At 36.7% G+C, this 27329-nt stretch overlaps 1 protein-coding gene across 1 annotated transcript; it reads right to left on the reverse strand.

Moving 5' to 3' along the window:
- On the reverse strand, positions 1–27164 carry LOC114476756 (poly(ADP-ribose) glycohydrolase-like). The gene is made up of 18 exons (XM_028468641.1): positions 26987–27164; positions 26448–26502; positions 24912–25538; positions 24619–24751; positions 24100–24222; positions 23867–23947; positions 22742–22816; positions 19295–19387; positions 17167–17321; positions 13691–13770; positions 13537–13597; positions 12831–12906; positions 11161–11308; positions 9077–9155; positions 8878–8986; positions 8096–8201; positions 4631–4759; positions 1–1169 (listed from the first exon to the last, which is right to left on the reverse strand). Exons 1-18 carry the CDS (start codon positions 27054–27056, stop codon positions 1006–1008), a joined length of 2364 nt encoding a protein of 787 aa, XP_028324442.1. The 5' UTR covers positions 27057–27164; the 3' UTR covers positions 1–1005.
- Positions 27165–27329: the final 165 nt, after the last annotated feature.

A 27329-nucleotide genomic window follows, 5' to 3' on the forward strand; every position in this document is an offset into this window, starting at 1 on the left:
TTTTGTCCAGATATACTTTAATCATGAAATCATGAACCAAGCGTACAGCAATATACATCACATTTACAATGTTTATTCTATCATTGAACAAAGATTGTATTTGAGAAAAACATAACTGAAACAAGTCGTAATATGAACAAACATATTTTGTGCTTTTTATTACGCTTGTCCCCTCCTGTCAAATTTAATCGATCCGGTGATCAAGACAAATAGATCAGAAAATGATGCTTAAACTCAGTTGTTTAATATGAGGGTGAAACTTTTTTTGTGTTGCAGATTATTATCAAATCAGGGCATAATATAAGAGTTTGAATAATAAAAACAAGCCTTTGGAATAATGTTTATGTTGATATTCAACATTTTAGAGGATATAAAATGTAGCATATATCCGATGAATAAATGTTGCTCATGCATAGACTACAGTATGGGCTCCCATCATATCCCTGCATTCAGGCTCGCTCTCCATGGCCTGGAGACGAGACCTAAAGCAGCAGCAAACACAATACTAGAAAAAATAAATCAGAGTGCATTATTCATGATTAGTAATATCACTGGTGGAAAAAGCCTTCAACCATGCATATGAGGAATATTTGGCCATACTTGTAAATTAGTATTTAAAAACGAAAAAAAAAAAAAAAAAAATCAACATTTAGGTGAAGCTGAAGTCAAAACAGCAACCAGGATTTACTATTGCTTTAACTCTCTGAAACATTTCACCACATTTGGTGCCACACTACAAAGTTTCTAAGATAGCACGAGCGAGAAAGGCAGAACCGTGTTTTGGTAGTTTGTGTGTTGGTTGTGTTCACAAACTTAAAGAGTGTGTGTGTGTGTGTGTGTGTGTGTGTGTGTGTGTGTGTGTGTGTGTGTGTGTGTGTGTGTGTGTGTGTGCGCGCGTGTGTGTGTGAGAGAGAGACAGAGGGAGGAACAGTGATTGTAAGCGCGGGAGTTTTTCTGAACCTACAGACAACAAATACAAGAAGCAGAGCTGCACCTCCTGCTCTGTCAGCGAGAGTCCGGTGACATCCCAGAGTTCTTAGCAGAGTCCAGGGTATCAGCAGACGAGGCTTTGTCGTAGATGAAACTGTAGAGACTGTAGTCGGGTTTGGCTGTGCGGCTGTTCTTGCACACCGCGTGAAAATACTGAATCAAGAGGCTGTACAGATGACCTGAGAGAAACAAAAACATTTGGTAAAGAGGGGAGAGGAGGAGCAGAGAGAAACAAAATAAAATGCAAAAAATATCATAATGTGAGAGAATAAAAGCCACAAAAACGTAGCTTATTGAAAACACACACGTGTGCACACGGATCGTGAACACTTTCCCTGTAGCTCCACTTTAGGAAATGGATGGCTTGAGGGGAAATGCTCTAAAAGGATTCAATAAATGTCATGAGAAGAAAAATTAAAGGGTGGTGGGAGGAGGGGGGTTCTGGGTCAGACCAGGCAGTAATCCACTTTGCTGGCGGCGCTGAATGGATGTGCGGGAGAATAGGAGACGCCTCCCAAGGTGGAATAACTTAACATGCAGACTACATTTGCTCTGTTATTTACACAATCCCACCAAGGACAAACACTGAGTGTAATAATAATAATAATACATACTGCATCATCCGACCCTCTGACCACCACCAACACTCACAATTTCAATTTCTCAATTTTTCAAGGTTTTATTTGGTCCATTACATAGGTGACAATCAATTTCACAATATATTGTGATTTTTTTCGGTGTCGATTTTTACATTGTTTTTATTTGATATTTAATCAATATTTCAGTGATGGTTACAATGCTTTCAATGTGTTGCAATGGTTACTTGATGCACTTGATTTTATGATGGCAGTGTATAATGCCTGCAATATTTATCTATGCATAGGCATTTTATTTTCATATAATCTGTTCAGATCAGTGTTTAAACTGATACAATATGAGAAAAAAATGTTCTTGTTATTTTTGTGCATTATCAGTAACTCAGGGTGTTTTATCCTTAATGTTCTCACTTACAGTTGTTACAAGGCCGTCATTACATTGTCATGGTTACTTTGAGACTTCTACACAGTAGTTTTAGTGAAAAGAAACTTGTTGCACTTTATTTTATGATGGCAGTGTGTAAGACTGGTTTTTCTTTTTTTCAGTGAAAATGTGCAAAAACACTAATAATAAATAATAAATAGGATGTTTTGAAGCAAATAGTTTTGACTCAATTTGTCCTCTGATCAATATCTTCTGATGAACATATACAGCAACTTCATCTCTACGTTTAATTTTGATATTAACTGGGTAGAATATCGCGATATCGTATCGTGACCCAAGTATCATGATACGTATCGTATCGCAACATCCTTGCCAATACTCACCCTTACTCAGTACTGGGCATACATAGCATGTGAAAAAGCCGTACTAGTAGTTATTCAATAATACATTTAGCTTCTCAGGTATGGGGTGGGGGAGGGGGATGTTTCACTGCTCTAAATTTAAACATAATTGATGTCCATGTTTTTGTGCGTAATTGCAAAAGGAACAATATAAAGACCTTGACAATAAAAAGTGGAATTCTATAAAATGCTTGTAGCCATGGCAACACTAATGACCAAACACGTCTAGTGGTGGGACATGACCAAAAAAAGATGGTGTCCTGTTTCACTGTCTCCACAGAAAGGATTGGGCATTTAGCACAGAGGGTGCACTCTCTTCTTTAAAAGAAAGTTCTAGAGGGCAAACATTGGTGAACAACCTGCCAAGCCAAACCTTTGTGTTTATCTAACTAGTACGGAGCCTGTTGGAAGTATGCATTCATGTGGGAGCATAAGGGGTATAATTGCGTATTTTTCTGTTGTGTTTTTGTACATTTTTTGTATAATTATTGTTTTTGTTACCCATTTTTATATTTTTTTCGTTTGATGTATTTTTCTGTAATGTATGTTTTTGGAGTCATTATGTGTATTTTTGTATCTTTCTGTTGTCTTTTTGTGCATTTTTTGTATAATTATTGTTTTTTGTTGCCATTGCAGTGTGATTCTGGAATCATTTTGTGTATTTTTGTATGTTTTTTAGTGTAGTTTTGTGGATTTCTGTTGTTATATTGTATAAATATTTAGTTTTGTGTATTTTGAGTCATTTTCACTCATACCGCGTCGGGGAGATATTTGCTCCACACACACACACAGACGTTCCTTGCTTTTATAGGTAGATAACATAAGGTTTATGTAATATTCTGGGTTTTTGTTGTCATTTCGTGTGATTTTGTTTTCCTATATTTTTGTTGTTTGTCATTTTGCGTATTTTGGAGTCATTTTGTGTGTTTTCGTTGTCATATTTTGTGTATTCTTGTCATCATTTTGTATACTTTTTCTATTTTTTTGTTCTTATTTGTTGTTGGCGCGTTGTGTTTTTGGAATCACTGTGCGCATTTACATGTCTCCAGGTAATTGTATAGAAAATTTCAAAGGTCAAACATCAGGATTATGGTTCATTTAATAGGTCAAGGTCTTACTTAAGCCTCTGTGGACTGTTTTCTGGGATCGTGCATTGGTTTTATCTGAATGCTTTAATTTACGCTTGAATTTCATTTCCAATCTGCTCCTTATGGAAACATTATGTACCAACATGAAAATACATAATTGTAAATATACTTTTAACAATTTATCCCTACATATTTTTTTAACTGTCAGCAATGTTTGTGACGTAGGCTCAGGTCAACCTCTAGACAGCCTGTTTAGAGATTCCAACATTTAAAATGTACACATAAGATGGAAATGTGTTCATAAGAAGGTGGATGCTAGAGTTTGAATGTTAGATCTATTTGGCTTTAAAGCCTGTGTTTACAGTATATCAATCATAATTAGTTTTGTAGTTTTTGCTTTGTAGGGTTTGTTTGATCATAAGGATGCGGATATAGATGTTTACATGCTGCCAGGTCATTCTAAGATAATTCATCAGGTAATTACAACTACAGTTAGCAGACCATTCCATCCAAAGCTCAGCATCCCGCACAGTGAAGACCCAGGTTGGATTTGAACCAGTGACCCTTCGATTGCAAGCCCGTTTCCTTTTACCTGTTACGCCATCATCACCACCGGTAATGTTTCTCCTCAGAGATTAATTACAAATATGTCTCTGCCTTCAATGTTAATTACGCAACCCAATTGAACTTTTATAAAGGCTCAACATGAGTCATTGGAATAAGTAGTGTTTTTCAGATTGATGGGCTTTTGCCTTGAGTGGGTTAAATAATGGCCTTCCCTCCCTTCAGCCTTTCCCAAACACTGATCTCCTCCTGATCTCTTCCTTGCTTTTATAGGTAGATAACATAAGGGTTGTTTACATTGGAAATAAAACTTTAATTGAATCTTCTTCAGTCACCCATGCACACACCACATTCATACTATGAAGATGTGTGCAATGTGGATAAAGTGTCTTGCGTAAAGACACAATGACAGATACCACTAGAGCAACTGCCCCCCCACCCCCTCTCCCAGCCCACCCCACTGTGGTCTCCAATCAAAGTACTAACCGGTGCTTAGTTAAGAGATTGGGCAATGACAGGCAGGCATGGCCACAAATTAAAATATAAATATCATGTCTGTGTGACAGCAGCAAAAAACCCCACTATAAATCATGTGAGTTTTCTTACCGACGGTGACCCGCCTCTCGGTGAGGAAGGTGTGCATTTCATGAACATCCTTCATCAGCAAGGAATCTCCAAATGTGAAGTACGCCACGTCTCGCTCGGCTTCTGCAGCAGCCATCAACTGGATGAGGGCTGAAAGAAAAAAAGTAATAAGGGGAAAAACATTATAAAACAGACTTTACCACTACAATTACATTAAAGGATTAAACCATTGAGGTACACCAAAGGAAGGAAAAACATGATTGGCCGTTGTGCGTGACGAGGTATGAAAGAAGTGTAAATGATCATCTGCTCATACAACAGCCTCATCAGCAGCACTCAGTCATTCAGCCTTCAACAGTTTTGATTTAAGACTTCTACATTATTAAACGCAGTGGTTGATATTTCAGCCTAACGAGCACACCATTTACAAACGTCCTGTTCTCATCACAACAACATATCAGAACTTAGCATTGGGTCTTAATCGTAACATGCAGTCATCATTATCTTCTATAAATACCAGCTATGCTAATTTCATTGCTAAAAGGCGAGGCCCCCGGAAGCTAAAGTCATCCTCAGGGACTCAGTGAACTGCAGTGGATCTATTCATCAATTAAACAGCTTCAGTTTCAGAGCTAACATTAAACATACAAAACAGAGTTCAATCAATCTCACTGCAGATGCTTCTAGTTTGAGGTAAGTCAGCATCCTGAGATAAATTTGGTAAACACTAACCTGAAACAAAACCACCGAAAACAGACATGTGCCACATACAGCCATCGGCCTAATTTTGTGCGCCCCCCAAAACAGATACACAAAATACTAAAACTGTGGTTCCCAACCTTTTTTGGATCATGTCCCCCTTTATCAGATCCCAAATTTCTGGCAAGCCCAAATATGTTTTTTAAATTTGTGTAACAAATACAGAGTAGCCAAGATTAGTGCACAAAGTGGCAAGATGTGCCATATGGAAGCCCAAAAGAGTCTAAAATAAATAAAGACAACATTTTGAAATAAATACCATTTTGATGAATAACAGACAAATATATAATATGGCCATTAATTTGTTAAATAAGGTAATATTATTAAGTTTTATTATTCTTAAATATCTATTTCCACAATGGTCTTTTTTATTTCATAATGTCCTTTTTAATTCATAATGTGCTTTTCCACAATGGCCTTTTTATTTCATAATGTCGTTTTTCAGCAGAATGACTTCGGTCTGTCAATCAAAGAACATAAGGCGGAGCCAGTGAAGTGATTGGCTGATCCTTTACACAGACATGAGCAGCAGCACTTACAGTATCGATTCGTAGAGACTAATCACTAATGCTGAGAAGCCTGAGCGCCACAAGTGCATCACACGTTAGAGTAACACAGTCTCATTCTCAACCCGTCACACACGTCAGTGCTCGACGCATGGGGTACCCCTTTGGTGTTTATTTTTGACGCCGAGGGTCCGTGTTCCACCCACAGGCAATGAAAAACATGGCGGACACGTATATTTTACTAACAAATTGTGGCTTTAGAAATGTTTTGATGTAAACGATCTGTAGTTTTTTCGTTACAACGTACATTCTTCCATGGTTGCTATGACAACCTTTGATGCCAAAAAACTGCTAGCCAAAAGCAGATAAATATCCATTCACGGACCGAGTAATGTTGTAATTCTTTTGTTAAAACCTTTACGGTTTTCATCTCCTAACCGTGGTTGGGGGACACAGGGGAGATCCTTACTCTCCAGAGCAGAATATAGCTCCTCCTCCTCAGATAAAAGTGGAACCGCACAGAAACAACAGGCTGTGTTGGTGTTGGAGAGCTGTACTTTATTAACTAGCTGCACTGTAAACATAAACCTCGCTACTTGTCACGGTCACTGTGTTGGACTGAACCCAGGTCTTAACACACACACACATCTGCTCGACTGACACGTACACATCGGCCACGCTCATGCACCCGCTCCCTCACTCAAAATAAATACATTCAAGCTAGACACATCTCACTGCGCTTTTCTTGCTTTATTTTTTTATTATTAATAATACTTTTATTTATATTCCCTCCTATTGCTACCACTGTGTCGGTCAAAGAATGGCCATGACTGATGTCCAGGAAAACGAATCGATCTTAAAGGATCAAGCCAAGGTCCAACCCACTAGCTTTGATTGACAGATTAAAGTCATTGTGCTGAAAAATGACATAATAAAATAAAAAGGCCATTGTGAAAAAGGACATTATGAAATAAAAAAGACCATTGTGGAAATAGATATTTAAGAATAATAAAACTTATTTCATAATAATATTACCTTATTTAACAATTGAATGGCCATATTATATATTTGTCTGTTATTCATCAAAATGGTATTTATTTCAAAATGTTGTTTTTACTTATTCAATTATGACTCTTTTGGGCTTCCATAGTGACAGCTCTGTTATTTTTAAGCTGTTTTTTCATCTTCTTTCTCTTCCTCTCTCATTTTTATTTTCTTTATACTGCATTTTATTTGAACTAGATTTGTATTTAGGAAATTGAAAGTGTAGAATACAGTTGTTTAAGACTGTGTGTTGTTTTAATTTGAATAATAATTGGGAACATTTCAATATATATTTTGATTAAGTAATTATTTTTAACACATTCCAGGCGACCACATTTAAAGGTGATCCCAAGGTTGAAAAACACTGCTCCCAAAAACACACGTAGTGACAGAAAACTACACAAAATGAATCTAAGTGACAATAAAAAACAACACAAAATGACACAAAATCCATTAAAACAGCAAGAAAAATACACAATAGAGCTTAAAAAGCCCACAAAACGACAACATGAACACACAAAATGATAGAAAAGTACACATTATGATTCCAAAACCACACAAAAACATAAGACAAAAACCTCAGATCTTTCCTGGATCAATGTTCAGATTGGTGATTATATAAAATTCTGACATGAATGTTGATAATGTGGCTCTCTGATTAGACAATCAGATTTTTGTAGTCATCGTGTGTGATAAAAGGTACCCATCTTTGATCTAAAATGTGACGTGTGGTTTGCACAAGAGAGCAGATGGAAAGGCCTTTTACTTCCAACGTGTGACTGAGCATGAAGACGTTCAACCGGGTGAATTTATGACATTTCTTCCTCAAAATCAATTGGCTTCTAAATAGGAATCATAAATGTGTGTCAGCTGCTCGATATAATAAGAGTGACAACCAGGAGGAGGTGCTAATTGACTGTAGGGAAAGGAAAGCCCCGCCCTAGTGACAGCCAAAGTATGATATCACTGCAGCAGCAGAACGTACTTCAGTGAAGGTAGCCATGACTGGGACAAAAGGCTAAGCTACTCATTTATGTCTGACATACTGACATTTACTGAAGGCATGGATCAAGGATAAATGCAACACATTGTTTTCAGTGAAGTATGATTTGAAAGGTTATGAATACAAATGTAGTGATTTCTGGTGGCTGAATGCAAACACACACATATGACATACCTTTAAGCCTTGTGTCTCCACCAAAAGCTCCACAACCCCAGTTGCCCGTGGCTATCGCAGGGAGGTGCTTGTTGCTGACATTGTGTCGATGAAAGCCACAGTATGCCTGGAAGGGTCAGGCAGGAAAAAGTGAGTAAAGTGCTTAAAAAGAAAAAATAGGAGAACTAAGCAGAAAATAAAGTGACAGTAAGGTCAAACCACAAGTAAAAATACACACACACAAAATATTCTCACAGAAATACAATCTCCTACATAGCAGCAATTTTCAATTTTTTTTTTTTTAAATTTGGGCATGGAACAGTTTCAAGAACAGTTTCCTTTAGATATCTAGTTTTTAATAATAATTGCAATACAGGAGTTTCCATCAGCATGGAAGCTTTGGTGTGTATTTAACAGCCTAAATGTATTCTGAATGAAAAAAAAAAAAATCCACCATTATTAATCTGTTGCTTAGTTATGACAAATCACCCTAAGCAAATTTTTAATTAAGTGTAATAATGAAATAACCATGTGCACACACTTACACGCTTCTACATAGTGTATAATGTATTATTATTAATTTTTGAATGTAATCCTTACTAATACCCAAGATAATACAAAAAAAGTATATCTCTTAATCATATATACTGCCACTGTTTAAATTATAATATATATATATATATATATATATATATATATATATATATATATATATATAGTATCTTCTCAAAATCCAATATTCTTCTCGTCTTCTCTATTAATGACACACAATGAAGGATTAGTTTATCCGTGATGATTCTGACCTTGTTGAGTTCCCTTTTCATCTTATCGGGTGCAAACTGCTCTAAAAAGTGTCTGTATTTGACAGCATCAATGGCTACAATCTCAGTACATTTCCTCTGCCAGTCATCCCTAAAAATAAAAGAGAACAGGGAATTATTTAAAAAAGGAGGAGTGGGTGAGAATATTTGGAGTAAATAGCAGTGCAAGACAAAACAATACCTGGGCCTTTGATCTTTGAAACTGTCCTTCCATTTGTAAGTCTCAGCATAGCCTGTGTATGTGCTATACTGTTCACTTCCTGCAGTAAAAGAAGACAAATCAAAGGACTTAAATGACATTATTCCATGCACAGTAGTCAAAGCACATACAGGGTCTAAATCCGTTTCAGCAACTTATTTCCTAAATCAAATTTAGTGCTTTCTCTGCTCCCCATGCGAGCGCATGGAAACAGCCTGTATTGGATTCTCATAAATAAAGCTCAGTGATTTAATAAGTAATCTGCTTTGGGGTTTGGAATTAAAAGCTTTCAGGCAGAATACAAGAAGCCGAGCAGACTGAGCTAAATTTCATGTGCAAAACACCCGCGAAACATTCAGGAATGGTGCTTTGAAGAAGAAAAAAAACCGCACTAAACGGCTGTACGTACAAGGTGATTGGATGATTCCAGAACGCATCATCACTTTATCATATGCCTTATGCACTTCAGCAGCAATTGTCGCTTTATTTCTGGTATGTCCTAAGCTAAATGTTGTTATATTTGAGTCATTGTATTTTATTGTACTGTCCATGCTGTTTAATTTTGGAGTTTTTCTGTTTTTTTTTTAATGTACTTTCTGTTGTACACAACATCAACCTGCCCGGGACTACAGATGGAAACTAGCCTGTGGCTAAAATCCGGCACATATACATGTTCATGTCCATTAATGTGCATTGTTCCTTGTCTTCAAGCCAAAGATGCGAGATGCTTACAAAGCTGCAGTGTGTTGAAAACTAGCTTTTCTCTTTTAGTGCTTGTACATTGACGCTATTTCGTCCAATATGAACAGACCAGTATGTCACTGTTTCTCTCTCCTCTGTAGCGGTAATTTAACAACAACTGAATGCTCTTTATCTAATAAAACTGTACAAATATTTTTGACCAGAAAAACAGCACAAGGGTTGGGTAAACCAAATACAATCAATAATAGCCTGAACTGGTATAAAAATAAGATTTAAGAACATAAAACCTAGGACTAAAGCTAATAGATTACAATTGTTTTTTTTTTTTTCATGCATCGTCATTCTCCTGACATTGTTTTCCTGCCAGGGTTGCTTTTCTGCAACTCGAGTAATTCCCAAAGCCAAAGAACAGTCGAGCAGTATCACTTCACTCATCAGCAGGGCGGATCTGTCTTCCTGCTCCTTCACCTTAATCCATTTTAGTCTGGCAATCGCACACAACAACATCCCATCATACAGGCTTCCATCACAAGATTACATCGTAGATATCCAAGTACAGATGATACTGATCTGAAATGGCTGGCAGTCATTCACGTGTATCTCAAGCATTGGTTAATAAAACATGACTAAAAACGATTGAAAGATGAAGAAATATCAACAACACCGATTAAAGATTTTTTGCACATATGCACTGCTTCTTCTCATTATTTAGAGGGTTTTAATAAATCTATGGCATAACTGGCCCATTCCATTAGTGGCCTGAGTTGGGCTATAAATTATTTTTTGTCCAAATGTAATAAAGTTAAGTGGTCCGGAGGAAGAGGAGGTAGAAAAGAGGGGTGGAGTATGATGATAGGAAGGGAGGGGCACAGTATCTAACTGCTGAAGGTCATTTGGGAGAAATGGGAGGTTCAAGGAAGACGTCACTGCACCACAGGAGACAAGATGGTTGTTACATTGTGTATGTGTTGGGGTTATTGCTGTGGATCGGGAGTTGGAATTCCTCACTGGCTTTTAGATTTCTCTGTTATACAGCTAATGAGAGCGAAGCAAAATTAGGAACAAAGATCTATTTGAAAATATCTAAGATTAAGGAGGCAAGAAGCGTTTGCATTTACAAATGTCATTCAAATAAAAATAATTAATTTTTCATTAAATACCCTTTTCCCTAGGGCGAAATGCAAACAAATTCACTGCAAGAAAAATGGCAAAATTTACATTTTTATCCTCATAAGAAGCTCTAAATGAGAACATTTTATCAGAATCACTTTCATTTTAGTCTAAAACAACACAAGCAAAATGTTAGTAGATTTGATTAAAATCATTTGTTCTTAAATTCTTGCTACTCATCTAACTGCACACACCTGTGATGATGAGGCATTCGTTGGATTCTAGAGCTTCGGTAAAAAGACGAGAGATGATCAGTTCTGGATTAATTACGAACCGGATTTCCTCCTGAACCAGTCCATGTCCAGTAACCCCTCCTCCCACCATCCTGTTTGCAAAGTCAACCTTATAAATGAGAGTAGTGGAGAGAGAAGAATGAGGACAGTGTTTTTAACCTTGTAAAACACTTTGAGATGCATTCTTTTTTTTAATGGAAAGTGCTTTTATAAATAAAGATTGATTGATTGATTGATTGATTGATTGAGTCACATGATCCTTTACAACATTGGAAATGCAGGTTACCACAGGTTTGACAAACCAATTTTATGAAAAATAAAATTTCTGATGATATTCTATTGTGAACAAAACACTCTTATCTCACTATGGCTCCCTCAAAGAAATATAAAGAAGATCTGTTATGGTAGCTTTCGAATAGTGAAAAATTGTGTTTTACCTTCAGCTAGAGAACCTTATTGCTCATCCATGTGAATCAACTTCATTTATTTATTTTTGTTTTTTTAAATGCAGACATTTTTTATTACAATCAATGTCATCATAAACAATCATCTGACCAAATACAGAGTAACAGCCTCAGGGTCATATTTTCAGAAGGTAATTAGACATCTTGTTTCACTTTCTGAACAGTTAAAAAGAAAAAAAATCACAAAAATATGATGCAAAGAGTGTCAAAGAAAATGGTAGCAACAGAAAATGAAGATGTCAACTCTAAAGAAGGAAAGACTGTACGATACTACGAGACATCAATAGAGAGAAAAAGAACCTCCAAACATTGCTTTAAATATTTAAGACTTACTTTCATGTATTGGAATTTACTTAAAACAAGAATTTAATACATAGCAATTGGAATTTATTTTTGTTGTTTAAATATTCATTCATACATAGGCATATGTATTTTTTTTATTTATTTTTTTTTAAAAAAGGTTAATATAAGGCAAGACAAGGAAAATACATTTTTGATCAAAGTGAAAGGAAGTATTGAGTGAGTCTATTCGTTACCTCTGGATTCCGTGTGTTTCATCAGCATCAATAAATGGACAGTGATGAACTCAGCTAAACTGGATAAAAAAAACTGGTTGTGGAATGGATTGAATTTCCCCCTTATATTGTTAAAGGAAATATCTGAGTGAAGCTTGACTTCTATAGGCTTTGTGCTGAGTGTGTTTGTGTGTTTCTGCACGTGTTTGGTTCTCGACCAGTCATTCAAATTCTCACCCTCTTACCAGGTTCAGCTCCAACTTTCCCACCTGCCACCCTTCAATCTCATCTCGTGACAGGATGACAACATATACCTCCTCGTCTAAACCCAGCAGCACGCTGAGGTGGCTGCAGGACCCTTGGCCCACCGGGTAAATGTGAAGGCTCAACCGTCATTTTCTCCCTTTTTCTGTCTCTTTATTTAACTTCACCCCCACCCCTGGGTGCCCTCCTCCACCTTTGCCACTCGCAGTTACTCATGTGAATACATCAGCTGTCAACTGGGGTAAGACGTAGCAGCCATAGCAGAAACCCAGGAAAGCAGATACAGACATCTATATATACACAAATATAGATAAAAACACTAAAAGACAATATTGTGAAGGTTCTGTTAAAAAGAATGAATAAAAACACTGCAGTGACTGGTCCCTACCTGCAGCATTCCATATCCATTATCCTCAATATTTCCTTCACAAGTGATGTGCAGGCGTGTGAACGGCCTCTGGGATCTTCACAAACAAATAAAAATAACAAAAACACGTTTCAGCTTTTGTAGACTACAACTATTAACCCTCTCAAACTAACCATTCAAACAAAATTGCATTTTATTTTATTGTAAAGGTTTTTGAAAAGAAAATATACATTTTTTGAGCTTTAAATTATAAGGGTTTTTTGACCAAATTTGATTTAATTGAATAAAGACTAAGAATGAACACATCTGTCATAAATCTGTTCTGAATACCTAAAGTAATTTGATAAAGAATATTTATATATGAAAACATGTACCGGTACATTTGAGCAACATGTAGAAAATGTTAACATTGTCTGTGAGATGTTCTTACTTAGAGATCACATTTTGAATTTATTCATTGTGATTTTTAACAAATAAATTATTTGAAGCTCCCTGAAGGAGAATCTTTATGAACTCAAAACAAGTTGGACTTTCTATGATTGCATGCACAATAATGGGAACTATGGGAGTGTATATTAGTGTATCACTAGTTCGAAAAAGACATTCAATGTCTAAAGTTTAAATCATATTTTGATACATCATGTTCAATGTTATTGGGAAAGATAAAATAAAAAAAGAAAAACTAGGACTAGAAATTAACAAGACAAACAAAAACAGTAAAAATTACCTTTCCCAGTTTGGAGGACTGTTCAGTGTTTGTCTTGTGAATGTAACAAGACCTATAGGTCCTAAGAAACAGAGTGGTAAAGGTTATGATTATTAAAGTGAACAAACTGGAAAAAAACACACAAAGAATCCAAAGAAATGTTTCTAATGCTTACTTGTTTGTGTAACTCTCCTAAAATAGCAGAGCAGAGTTTTCAATTTCTCAATCTTTCTTGAAGAAGAACCTTCAAACAACCTAAAATGGAAGAACACACGAAATAAAACACTAGTTAGTAACAACAAAAGCTTGAGGTTTAACCTTTTTACGGCCCTGCATCCTCAAAAAGGAACACTGCACAAACAAAACAAAAAGCTTTACTTCACTCGTGGGGCTATTAAACAAAACATCAATACCAACTGAGTAAAGCAAATGTGATGCTGATCTGTTCAGATTTAAATTTGTTAAAATGTAACCTACAAGATAATTAGTTTTTTTGGAATTACCTACAATAATCAGTATAGGAGCTTGTTTTGGAGTTTTTTTAAGAACCAAAATATTAACACGTTTCAGGACTAAATGTGTCCAAATTATCTTGACAAAATAGTATAATGTATAATTCAGAGTTAAAACTAAGGTGTAGGTGAAGGCGCCACAGAATGGCCGCACACCATCTCTTCATTAAACAACGTGATATGATGACTCATCCCAGAGTCATTCATCATTTCCTTTTACAGCTTTGTGCCTCGACCAGTCATAAAAATGCATGTGCCTAAAAAAAAAGTCGATGTGAAGCCACTGATCATTCATTCCCCTTAAATGTCATGTTTTAAACTACATAACCGGTGCTTGTTTACAAGATCAGATTTAATTAAATGGTCCAAAATGTGCTATTATAGCTTTTATTTTGCAAATTATTTGCATTTTATATTTTTATAACCTAAAAGAAAGCGTGAAATTGTTGATGCCAACACTTTACAATAGCAATAAGTGATGTAGATTCGAATAAAAATGGGCAAAATGCTAATCAAGAGCTGAGCCTTAAGCAATAATCCCATCCAGTTGAGATAAGTCAAAAGACTGTAAAAACATTCTTACTAGCAGTAGATAGCTTGATGCTTATCTTCAGCATTAGCCTACACTGTGGTATTTTAAATGAGTTTGGGGTCAAATATATTGTTTTGTATGTTATGTTTCTCCTTTTTTGCAAAAGATGTGTGTTGAAAATCACCCTGTGCCTATGAGAGTGTGTAAATAAAATGTAAATGGTATAAAATAAGATGACCAGCGCAGTCACAATGATGCCGTCCTAAAGAAATTTGGGGCATCAAAATAACATGACAAATTTAAGTGACAAAATACACCAGAATAATACATTTCAGAACAGTCAGATTCAATATCTGGCACTTATTCTTTGTTTACGGTTCTACCTTCACTTAGCCAGATGGCTTTCTTGTTCTTAACAAGGCAGGACATCTCACAGTAAGCAAACATATTATTTTATTTCCTATAATGAGCTTTTGTACCTCTGAGAATAGTGCTCTGTCATTTACTTAAACAGAAGAAAAAACGAGCTAAGGGACTCTTCTCCTGCCTTTTCTTCTGCCCCTTGAATGTATCCATCTCTTAACAAGGGGACAAACCTTGACAGTTCTGCCAAAACAGCAATCAGCAGATTGCTTGCTGCTCTGCTTGTCCATGACAGAGCGTTACTGTAGCCGATAAGCAAAGTGATGGACACTCCCTCAATTAGAGCAGGGGAGGGAGAGTGGAAGCGAGGGCCGGTAACGATCCAGGGGCCTATTTTAGACTGCAGCGCTTGTCTCATCTCATCTTCTCTGACGCAACCTTGCTCTTTCCTGGATTTTGCAGCGGCAGAAATACTGATTGCGTTGGCGAGCTCATGTCGTGCACTTCTCAAATGAGGCAAATTAAAAAGTGTATTGGAGCTTAAAAAGATACAGGAGTGACATAGATTATACAGAAATACCAATATTGATTTCACATAAACTGAGGAAGTTGAGGGGGAGGTATCTGGACCAGATCACAGACCATCAGGTAGGCCTTGGCAACAATAAATAGAAAAATAACCCTGAAAGTACACAAATTAGACTTAGAGCAACAGCTAATTTTAAAACAGTGTGCAGTGTAAAATTTAAATGATTGAAGTATTGAGTAAAACACATTGGCAGGGGTGAACCAACATCTTGTGCACCTGTGATGCGTCTGAAATGAGACGACATCTTACAAAATGAATTAAGATGAGATCTGGACAATTTCATCGTTAAAAAGTGAGGAACTGTCGAAGACAACAGCATTAAATAGGATGGAAATCTTGTTAGACTCTATACCAACCCCATCTCGTTCTTTCTCAATCCTATCAATCATCAGAAGAATTGATATTGTCCACATTTCGACATGTCATCATGTAAACTCTGGGGATCGAATTTGCTACATTTCTTTATTTCTGTGCAAATCTTGTAAAAAAAATAATAATAATAATCTTGACCTAAAACAGGAAATAACTAAAGCCATTCAGGATTTGTATTTGTCAACTCACTGGTGTTTGCTTTGTTTCGTGTCTGCCACCTCAGTCCAAAGACAGAAAGACGTCAAAACAACCAATTTATTTCACATAGTCATCCAAAGCTAGTTGAAGACACAACTGTGACTGACTCCCAGTGGGTAGAAACAGAGGGTGTCCCTTCCACAGAAAGAGCATATCAGAAACATTGAGAATTTCTTTGCCAATCAACTCATTCTTAATTCATATGAGTAGAAGCTTAAAAAAAAGAAATACTTTTTTTTGTTGTTGTATTCAAAGTCACCTGATAAAGATATAATATAATAAATATTTTGTAAGAGCAAGATCATCTATAATTAAATTGTTTACTCTAAACACTAAACTTAGTGGAAACCTAAAAGGCAACAACAGAATAAAAACACCGTTGTGAGTGCATAAATAGTCTTAGAGTAGTAGTGCCCCCTAATGAAAAACATGTACTTTTAATCCTGTCAGCACTGACAGAACTATTTAAATAGAAATAAGTGAATTACGGCAAATGTGTAGGATGTAAGGGACCAGGATTTTTCAACCTTGGGGTCGTCACCCCATGCGGGGTCGCCTGAAAATAAAATATGATCGCCTGGAATGTCCAGTAATAATAAAAATAAAAAGCAATTACTGATTAAATCTATATTTTTTTACTTTTAATATTATTGTATTTATTTATTTATCTATTTTGCACAATTAAATAAACAATACATAATACCACAGAAATAGATACAGTGCAGGAAGAGGAAGAAAACGCCACACACAATCTCAAACAACTGTATTCCATACTTTCACTTTCTCAAATATAAATTTAGTCCAAATAAAATGCAGGATAAAAAATATCTGAGCTGGATTATCTTGCTACTTTGTGCACTAATCTCTATATTTGTAACACAGTAAAACAAATACGATTAAAAAATCTAATTTTAGAGAGAAAATGTATCTGGGGTCCCCAGAAATCTGTGATATAAAAATCAGGTCATGACCCCAAAAAGGTTGGGAACCACCGCTATAATCAATCAAAAAGCCAATAAGACAATTAAACACTGTCAGTGATTGAATAAACGGTTGGAGGTCTTTGGTATGTGGTGTCCCTTTACCTGTAGAAGTTGATCTCGGGATAATTGCCGTATTCTGACTTGCGGGAATTGCGTCGTGGAAATGTGCAGAAGAAGGCGTTGGCAAGAAGACAGGCTATTTGCTCCTGAGACATGGTGAGGGAGTGGTGGTTCTTTGATTTCAAAAGAGGAATTGGCTACAACAAGACAGGGAGATATGACAAAGACCATTGAAAAAGACCAACATAACTGTAAAACAGTGGTAGGCAACTTTTATCACAGCAGGGCCACAAAAATGTGTTTGTCTGATCTGAGGGCCACATGGTCAACATTCATGCCAGCATTTAGAATAATGAGCAATCTCAGCATTAATACAAGAAAGAACAAAGAGTTTTTATAGTAATTTATGTTTTTTGGAATCATATTGTGTATTTGTGCTGTCATTTTGCATTTTTTTTTGAGTGATTTTTATGTATTTATGTTGTCGTTGTGCTTGTTTGCGAGTACTGTGGGTTTGCAGAGTCATTTTTTGTGTGTTTCTTGCTTTTTTGTGTACTTTTATTTTCATTTTCTGTAATTTTATATATTCTCTGAGTAATTTTGTGTATTGCTGTCGTCATTTTGTTCATTTCTGCTGTAGTTTTGTGTTTTTTTGGAATATTTTCTGTGTTTTTCTCTTGTATTGTACTGTATTTTTCTGCAATGTTGTAATTCTTTGTATTTTTTAATGTATTCTGGCTTTTGTTTTGTGTATTTTTCTGTCGTTTTGTACGTTTACTCTGGGGGCCGCATAAAATTAGACCGAGGGCCGCCAGCTGCCTATGTCTGGTGTAAGGGTTGTATCATATACTACAGGACACTGGTTAGACAAGGACAGTCGCTGGAGAAGAATCATGAGAGGTTTGTTGGTGGAGTCGCATAGGTTTGAGGGCTAATGAGAGTAGATAATTAGTTTAGCGGGCAGAGGAGACACGGAGCGTTCCATTAGCTAAATGGGTGGTAGTAATTAAGGTTGTGTTTTTCTTGATCTCCCTGAGGTTAGCTCATGGAGCCGCACAGGGGCCATCCATCTTCACTGATTAAGGCTAAAGAGCCTCCCAAGGCTGCTCAGTTAGCAGATCAATACATGCTCTAATAACGCACACATAAATATTGGCTGTGATGCTTAACACAGCAAAACAAAGCGATGCTGACCTAAAATCTTTATTATTTAACAATACAAATCATGCGCAATTTCCTTCATAACATCTGTAGAACAAACTCCAATCAACAGATGTTTGGTCCCTGGGACTGTGGTTTTTCTGTGTTCTCAGGAGGGTAACGGAATTAATTTTATTTAATGACGTAAAAAAAAAAAAAAAGACTTTTGACAGACTTTTGACTTTTGAAGAACTCTTGACATTTTACAACTAAAGACTGAAAATCAAAGCATGAACACGTGGGGGAAAAAAAATCAATTCACATAAGAATCACGATTCTAATCATCCACAATTCTGAATTGCTTTATAAACTTCAAAAATCGATATTTTTTTATTGCAAGTCAAAACATTTAAACAACTTACTTATAAAAGAAAGGGACAGCTGGCCTAAGCTTTTATTCCAGCAATTGTATTTATGCAAGTTATTTCTTGTACAGTAAGTAAGTTTTCATTTGTTTAGCATGAAGAAATGTTACCTTTTGTCTTAAGTTTGCCTTTGTGTGATTATATCATTGGAAAAAAAGCTGTATTGTTTTTGATGCCATAAGTTTCCTTAACACACTTTGTTGTATCAATTTTTGAATCGAGAATCAATTTTTAATCGTATCGTGACTGTAAGAATCGGAATCGAACTGAATCCTGAGACACCCAAAGATTCACATCCCTTGATGACATTCATATCATAACATGGTTTGGTTTTGTTTAAGTGACAATGAAATAAGGCCATTGGAAAACTGCTGACGTCAAACCAAACTGTTTTATCTGTAAGGCTCAGCAACGGAGAAACAGGCATTGACACCTCATCACCTCAATAGTAAACTTCTATTCATTTATTTTAACTTAAGCACAGATACACATCACAGAAAACTAGGACAGTAAGTTATTCTTAAAAAAAACAAAAACTTTCCAACAGGACCCAGACACCTTTACTTAAAAAAAAAAAAAAAAAAAAGACAAAAATGAAAACTCACCATTGTGTTAAGGCAAGGAGCACTGAGTGCAAGATCAACCATGGCAGGTAGAACAACATTAAACAAATGTTGGGCCTCAGACGGCTCCAGACACTGGGAAAAAAAAAAAGAGAACTGTAAATATGAGTTCAACAATTCTTAGATGTGATGTCTTTGTGGAGCAGATTGCCTGACCATTGTGAAACTCAGGGGTTCAGTATTTTGACAGCAATCCTTTTTTATAACCATAATGTTAGGAATAAGGAACATTATTTTACCTGGAAGCTCCTGTTGTTTAAGGTGGTTGGCTGGTTACCCCCCTGTTTAAGTTGTCTATCAAAAAGCAAATGCTTTTACATATTTTAAAGCTCCTACTTATATAAAGTAAATAGGCTTTTGGATGAAATGAGGCTATATTACTAAATCTTGCATATTTGGAAAATTCACTACTTTTGCTTCCCTATTAATCTGCCAGAACAGAAGTTTTACATTTATTATTGTAGTCTGAGTTTGTTAATGTTTTGTTTTGACAAAGAAACAGGATAAAAAACAAGGAAAATATCTCTAACACAAAATGAAAAAAATAAGGGATACTTTATTTTTGATGAAAAGTCCAGGAGGGAGTCAGACATCATAACCCTTTAGTGGCAACCAATACCTAAGGATAGTTTTCTCATATCGAACAAGAAAGCTCATTCTTCCGTGAGGCACCTCTTATTGATATTGGAGAATGAACTCTCACTCTTCTGGTATCAATATTGCCAACACTTGAAAGGTAAAAAAAGCACTGCAGTGCCACTCTCCACAGCACACTTGTTTTGGAAGAAACACCATCAATCTGATGCCGCTGAGGCATCCATACCTCAGGCTCCAGCTTACCTCAGCACCCAGCAATCCTGGCTAAAATAAACGCCCAGTTATTCCATCATACACCCAGATTTACTATGCAATCATTTATGAGTGCGTTGGCTTCGAATGTCAGCCACATCGATCACGGGACTCGTTCCATTAAGGTAAGCAGGGAGCGCTTGAGCTGATTAAATGGACCTTCTGGAGCAAATGCAAATGACCAATTGTGGAAAGAAGACGGGGCAACTTGATTTCCAACAGGAAGTCTGAGGCAGTTGATTTGGCACGGGGTATTTGTATAGTGAGGAGTTGGACTCACTAAATGCTGTCAGCAGTAATGAGCAGGCTACATCATAAAGCACTCCTGTGGGACTAATCGATAGTGGTAGGTGATGGGGCAGAAATATAGCAGTGAGATTATCCCGCAGCGCAGCCCGTCCACAGCTACACCAGCTGGCCACGAGGTCCAGCTTCACACACCGTACACAGTCCACACTAATAAATAAGACCAACTAAGGCTCACCTGACAGATGAGATTTAGTGCACCACTGGATGATGTTCAATTACACACCCACGCTTCGTCCATTCTGCTGCTTGAAGCCATGTTATTTGACTAAAGTTTCAACTTTGCAACTTTTCTAACTTTAGTTTTTATGTTTAGCTGTTATTCAGGCATTTAAAAATTCAAAAATAAAAAATTCAAGTTATTAAACTATAACCTAAAAGCCAAAAAGTTAAAAGTTTAAAAAAAAATGATGAAATAAGAAAAATACACGTGTTGCCATGCAGTTGAATGTTTATGAGCATCAGCTGTGCTTATTCTGGGGTCGTTTTCCGGCACGTTTATCACGGAGTGACAGTGACAGTTTCATTTGGCGGAAGGGAAACACTGAAACAATTTACAGACAAGCCTTGATTTGGATAACTCCTTTTCCCCACTGTGGCTATTAGCCACTAAAACGGCTGTCAATCACTGGCCAAGGGCAATGTGCATCTCTGCAATTACACGGGACGAGCTAAAAATGTTGCTTTGGATTCCCTTTAGTAGAATCGGCAGAGATCCGAGCATTTAAATATAACATGTTTTTGTTTTCTTAGATAAAATTGTACGTAGAACATTTTAACACAGTATGAATAAACTGGACTCTCAATTTTTTTGGGGGGGGGGCAACATGAGGACCGTGAGAAAATTTAGTACATTGGCTTGTGCAGATTTGAAAATAAATGGCAGGAGGTGAATGACATAAAAGATTAAGCCATAGCCTTTTCTTTGACTATTTATAAACACTATTTTCCAATTATCTGTATTTCGGCACCCTGCTGAATTCTGGCTTTTCTTATATTTAGCACAGGGTGCCAATTCAGACAAGTGACTAGGGTATGATTCTAAAAGAAATAATGTATCTGCAAACGCTGTATTTTTTTTTATCAATATGAAGGAATATTATTTGTTAATTTTCGCACAAAAATATATGAAAACCAAGGTCCTGTAGCGACAGTATACTGTGTGACTGAGTTTGAGTTTAAAACAATGGATCAGGAATACCGTGCAAGGCACTGAATGGATAGCTCGAGCTGCTGACGCAATAGGTTACTGGTAGAGGTGCTCCTTGTGTGACTTACATTACATCATTAGAGATTTAATGGGGGCTTTTAATTAAATTGGTTTAAGCTATAAAAAGGCTTAGAAGGCTATTGATCAACCGAGAGCTTCGCCTTCATCTGAAAAACGTTTCAAAAAGGAGGGGTGGGGTTATTCGGGTTTTTTTTTTACATCCTCATGAGTTGTGCTGAGTAATATCATGTGAATAGAAGATTAGAACATCAGGTTCAATAAGCAATCAATGAGTGCACTGTAATGATCTAAATGCTAATGGTTCTATTGAATGAATGAAGTGTGTAACAAAAATCTTTGGTCAAATAAAACCACTCAGCAGTCTGGTTGGATGAGATTTGCAGTGCACACAAACTTTAAAACCTGGACAATTCTTGGACTGATTTATAAGGTAATCATAGAGTATTGATTACAGGTAATATTCAGGATAACATACAGGGCATTATTTTTGAAAGATACCAACTGTACCGATTAGAAGGCTTGAGAGAGGAGGCAGAGAGACAGGGAAACCTTCCATTGGTTAGCCTGAGACAGCTGCTACTGCCATGCTCCAAGCTCATCTGTCCTAACTGGACGCTGCTTCCCTGAGACCTGCAGGTACTGAGACGTCACACCTCACGTGGATTTGCTTATAGCCACACAAAGATGAGGAGATTCCCTTCAGGATAGCCACACTATTATTCCATTCACTTTAATGTATCGCTTTTTGGATGACATTTCCCAAATATAACCACAGAAATCTACACTAAGTACTGAATGTCAGAACTGTGATCCATTCAAGGGGCAACATTTATCATTCAGAGTCTTTATCCATTTTTCAAATATGGCTCCTTGATATGCATTGTTTTTTCATTAAAGTAGATCTGATTCACTCTTTACTCATTAAAGAAGTGTGTGATACAATAATACTACTATCAAGTCATTCCTTTATGGATTTAAGTCTCTCTGCTTTCAGACCAGCACAGGAAAACCAGGTGGCAGCGACTCTTTGACCAGCAGCTTACCTCGGTGCAAAGAAGATTCAAGGCTGTGAAGTCCCATTTCTTGGCATGAGCTACATTATACCTCAATATTGAATCCTGAAAACCAACAGAAAAGGAATTTACTTAAAGAAAAGTCTATCTCATGTATAAAAATGCAGTTTCAATTACTATTTTTCTTTTCAAACTAAGGCAAACTATAACATAGCAAATTCTGTCACCAAGTGGTCATTTGTGGGAATTACATCTATTATGTCGATATGCGTTTAAATAGCTCTGTTGAAATCAATAGGTTTAGAAGATTAGTTTCAAAATGGAATCTGTTTACTTTCATTAAATCAGAAAAAAAAAAGTAAAGTGAAGGAAGGAGTTACCAAGTTAAAGTTTTCAACATCTATGGCAGTGGTTCTCAAAAGTTTTCGCTCAAGAACCCCCTTTCTCTAACTTTTGAATGCAAGTATCCCCTTTGTCCGACTAGAACATTTTGCTTAAAATTCTGTGAAAAAAAAAAAACTCTGTTCTAATCAAGATCATTTCTATCATAATTTTATGTATTTTTTGTGTTTTGTTGTTCGTCAGTATATTTTCCTCTTTTTGTGTTGTTGGTATATTATCTAAACTAATCTCTCTCACTGTGTGCATTTTTGGTGTTGTGTGGTTGTTTCTTATGTCGTTTTGTATGTTTCTCTGTTATTTTTGTGCATTTTGTAGTGATCTTGTGTATTTTTCACTCATTTTGTGTCTTTGTTGTCGTTTTGTGTGTTGCTGGTAATAGTATTTATCTCTCGTAGTGTGTTTTTTCTGTCATTTTGTTGTTGTTTGTCTGTTCTTTTTATTATTCTGTATATTTTTCTATCATTTTGTGTGTTTGTTGTCATTTTGTGAGCTGCTGGTAATATTTAGCATGATTATCATTTTTAACTAAAAATAAACAATAAAACCCCATACTTTTAATGCTTTCATTTGTTAATTTTCCTCTCTCTCTCTCAAGTACTCCCTGTAGTGCCATTGCACACCCCCATTTGAGAAACACTCATCTATGGAATCAAATAAAGAAAAATAAGTGCTTTTTTCCAGGTTCTTATGAAGACTGATGGCCGAATCACATCAGATAGGTTTCCAGCAAGGTTTCCAGCAAGGTTGTCTTACCCTCACATCCAGGGAGCTTTTGAAACCTCTCTTCAAGGCTGTTTGAATCAACTCCCATCGACTTTGGAAACCACTTCGATCCTAAGTCACATGGAACATTTCTTTTAAACTTTTCCATCAAATAAATCCATTGTGTTAACACAAGGTTAATTTATTACCATTTATTTATTAATATTTAGCTTTGGGGAAAACGTAAGATAGCCGAGGATAATAAGGATTATAACTTGCATTACCTCTATGTCCATAGGAAATAGATTCTTTTCTGAGCAAGGCATCTTCACTGACACATCGTCCCACGTATCTTTAAACTTGGTAGGGTATGGAAACGGCATCTCTCCCTCTCTGAGCAGATCTGTCTGCAAAAACAAGTTGGAAAAAAAGGCAAAATTTTAAAAAAAATTGTAAATTTCATAAACCAAAAGACATGTTTGTGACATGAAAACTACCAATATTTAAAACTGTATGAAAAAACTGAGAGTTCATATTATTATTGCTTAACTCACATTTTAAGATTAAATGCAAAGACAAACTTCAGTGTTTGTAAATGTGGGAATGTTTCGCTTTGCAATTTAACACAAAATGTAATTGTAATTCGATTTCATGCTCCTGTGGGACCAGCACTGATATGGGTACACTGAGAGTTGATCAAGAAACAAGTAAAACAAAATCATAATTAAAAATGTTCTGGTGCAGTATTGTCTCTACATTTGCACAGCCAACAACAAACAGGTGTCTGTTGACTTCTTACTCACCCTGATGGTGACAGTGTGGTTATGTGTGGTCTTCAAGTGTGGGAGGGCATGGCTACACTCGGGTATTCTTCTCAGGTCCTCTATAGGTGTTCCCAGCCATTTTTTGTCCTCCGAACACGAAGCAGATGACAAACTGAGAGGAAAAAAAGGCAGAGCAAATAAACATATTATACACAAAGTTTAATGGTGAATGGAGACAAAAGACCAGCTGATTTGTGGATTATAAAACAAAATTGCACGAAAGAATTGTGAAGCAATCTTGGAAATACCTCTGAATCACTGCACATTCTTACCACTCATTTGAGTCTTGGCTCATATGTGTTGAGCCACTGCACTCTGCTGTCTCTGTATGCTCTGTTCTCACGGTGACTGTAGTTACACCTTCTTTGGTAGAACCTGCATGATCACATTCGTCAACCAGTGGCTGAGGTATATTTGCTTGAGCAGCTTTAGCAACTCCAGAGTCCTCTGCACAACCACCATCATAATCATTGACTGTGCAGCTGTTAGGGGTTATTGTTTTGGCTGGACTATCAGGGCTAAGCATCTCCACATCACTGGGCATGTGTGCAGCCTTGCTGGGACTTTCACTAAGAGAAAGAGTGAGTTTTGGAGTTGAAGCAGCACACGTGGACTTGACAGGCTGGGAAGCAGGGGAGCTGGCTCTCTTGGATGTCTTCCTATTGGAACAGTGAGCTGGAGCAGTCTGAGGTCCACGGCATGCAATTGCAGATTCATCAAGATCACTACCAGAGCCCAAGTCCAATAACGGCTGAGACGCCACATCATCAAGGGTGTTCTGTGATAGTGTTTCATCGTTTGTAGAGTCAGACATTTGTGAACCACAATGGACTTCCTCTTTGTTGTTTGTATTAGCTTTTGGAGGATCAACATCATTTTCCTGGACTTCAGAAGATAAACTGCAAGATAAGATAAAAGGAAAAGAAACATTAATGTACAGGACCTTCTATTGGAAACAATTATTAATAATGTACCACATTATCACAACATAGCTACATATATTAGATCAACTAAACCAACTGTCTGGAATAGACTCTTTCGTGATTGTGCACAAGCATTGGTGATGTCAACTTGGGGCACAGTGTCATTAGTGAGAAACACAAGCTTGGATGACTAATTTCTACTAGACTTGTTTTTAAAGCGCGCCTGCATGTGCGAAGTAAGTTACAGCAATCCAATCATTTTTACCCCATTTCCTGCTGTTCCTTGATGGCTGAAAATGACAGTGTGCTGTGTATTGACGACAAAAAATATTTGACAGGTCCTGCAATAAAGAATTGTCTGAGTCACATTTACCAAATACACATTTCCACGCAATGTTTAAAGCTCAGATGGAGGACAGCGAGCCAAACATTAAGACCCACGTGCACCTTCAGAACGTCTCTGATTCACTCCCAAAAAGTAGGGTTGCCTCTTATATTGTTCTGTCTCTGCCCAATTTTGTAACTCAGGGACATATGTTGTGAGTTATACTATTGGTAGTGAATATGTTAAAATGAAGAAAAAAACATATGTCAAAAGTGAGATTCGAACCCACGTTATCGCTATGGCTACGTTTAACTCCCAACAACCCTTATCAAACTGAGGAATAATGAAAGATGTATTGTTAAATAAAGGATAATAATAATAATAATAATGATAATAATAATAATAAAATGTCCAAAAATAATTGTAACCAAATGACCTTAGTAGCCAGTAAATCAATCTAATTTTAGAACTCTAACTGTATTGCCGTCAATTCATTGCAATGTCTATAAATAAAGGTCATGTCTACTTAGCAGGAGATCAGTGATTCAGTGCTGCTTTACCTTTCCTGTGACTCCATGACTTCATCCATCTCTGAGGTCATGCAGTTTAAAACAACTGTGAACATACAGATCATTAGTTGGAATTAGCTGATAACACATCAATAGCTTATTGGTGCTTAAACTTTATGATTTAAGGGGAAAAAATCAACAGTGGGTTATAGTTCAAGCAAGAAAAAGAGATATGAAAATAGATCATTGTTGAAAATAGATAGGTAGAAAGGTAGGAGGTAGATAAAAAATAAAATAAAATAAAAAGGATAAGGAGGCAGCGCTTAAAGAGACGACTGCTGCTGGGAAGGTCGCCAAACAACAATGAGTAAGCAAATTATAAATGTTCATATAATTACAGATGAAACAAGCACTTACTAAACGCACAGAACATAACTTGATGCTAAGTGTCTATTACAGAGTGAAGGAAGAAGTCAAACTGACCTAATTTAGCTTCCTTAGACAGCGTCGTCAATCATTATTGGAAAGCCAAAACTCAATCAAGCTAGCAGCGACGGTTGTCTACGTGAAAACAAAGAAATGCAACTCACGGGCTCGTCTCTTCTTCTGTGTGCGGTCACGCTGTGTTTCATCAGACAAACTGTAAATATCATCATACATACACGAACTGTTCGCCAGTGAAACACGTCAGTCAAGCACTGTAGGCTGCTCAGTTACTACTTCTTTACTTTCACTTTGCGTTACAATTGTCGCATCTTGACGGCAGAAGAGTTTGAACCAATCAAAACACCCGTGGGAGGAAAAGAGGTGGGGTTGTGATTTGTGTATCCTGGCAACGGTGGCGGAAAGCAGCTTACTGTCGTGAAATCTCCAACGGGGACTTCATATGTCGTAAAACCTGAGACGCCTCAGCTTTTATTTGGTCATTCGTTT

Source organism: Gouania willdenowi, chromosome 15 (assembly GCF_900634775.1).
Source record: "Gouania willdenowi chromosome 15, fGouWil2.1, whole genome shotgun sequence".
NCBI lineage: Eukaryota > Metazoa > Chordata > Actinopteri > Blenniiformes > Gobiesocidae > Gouania > Gouania willdenowi.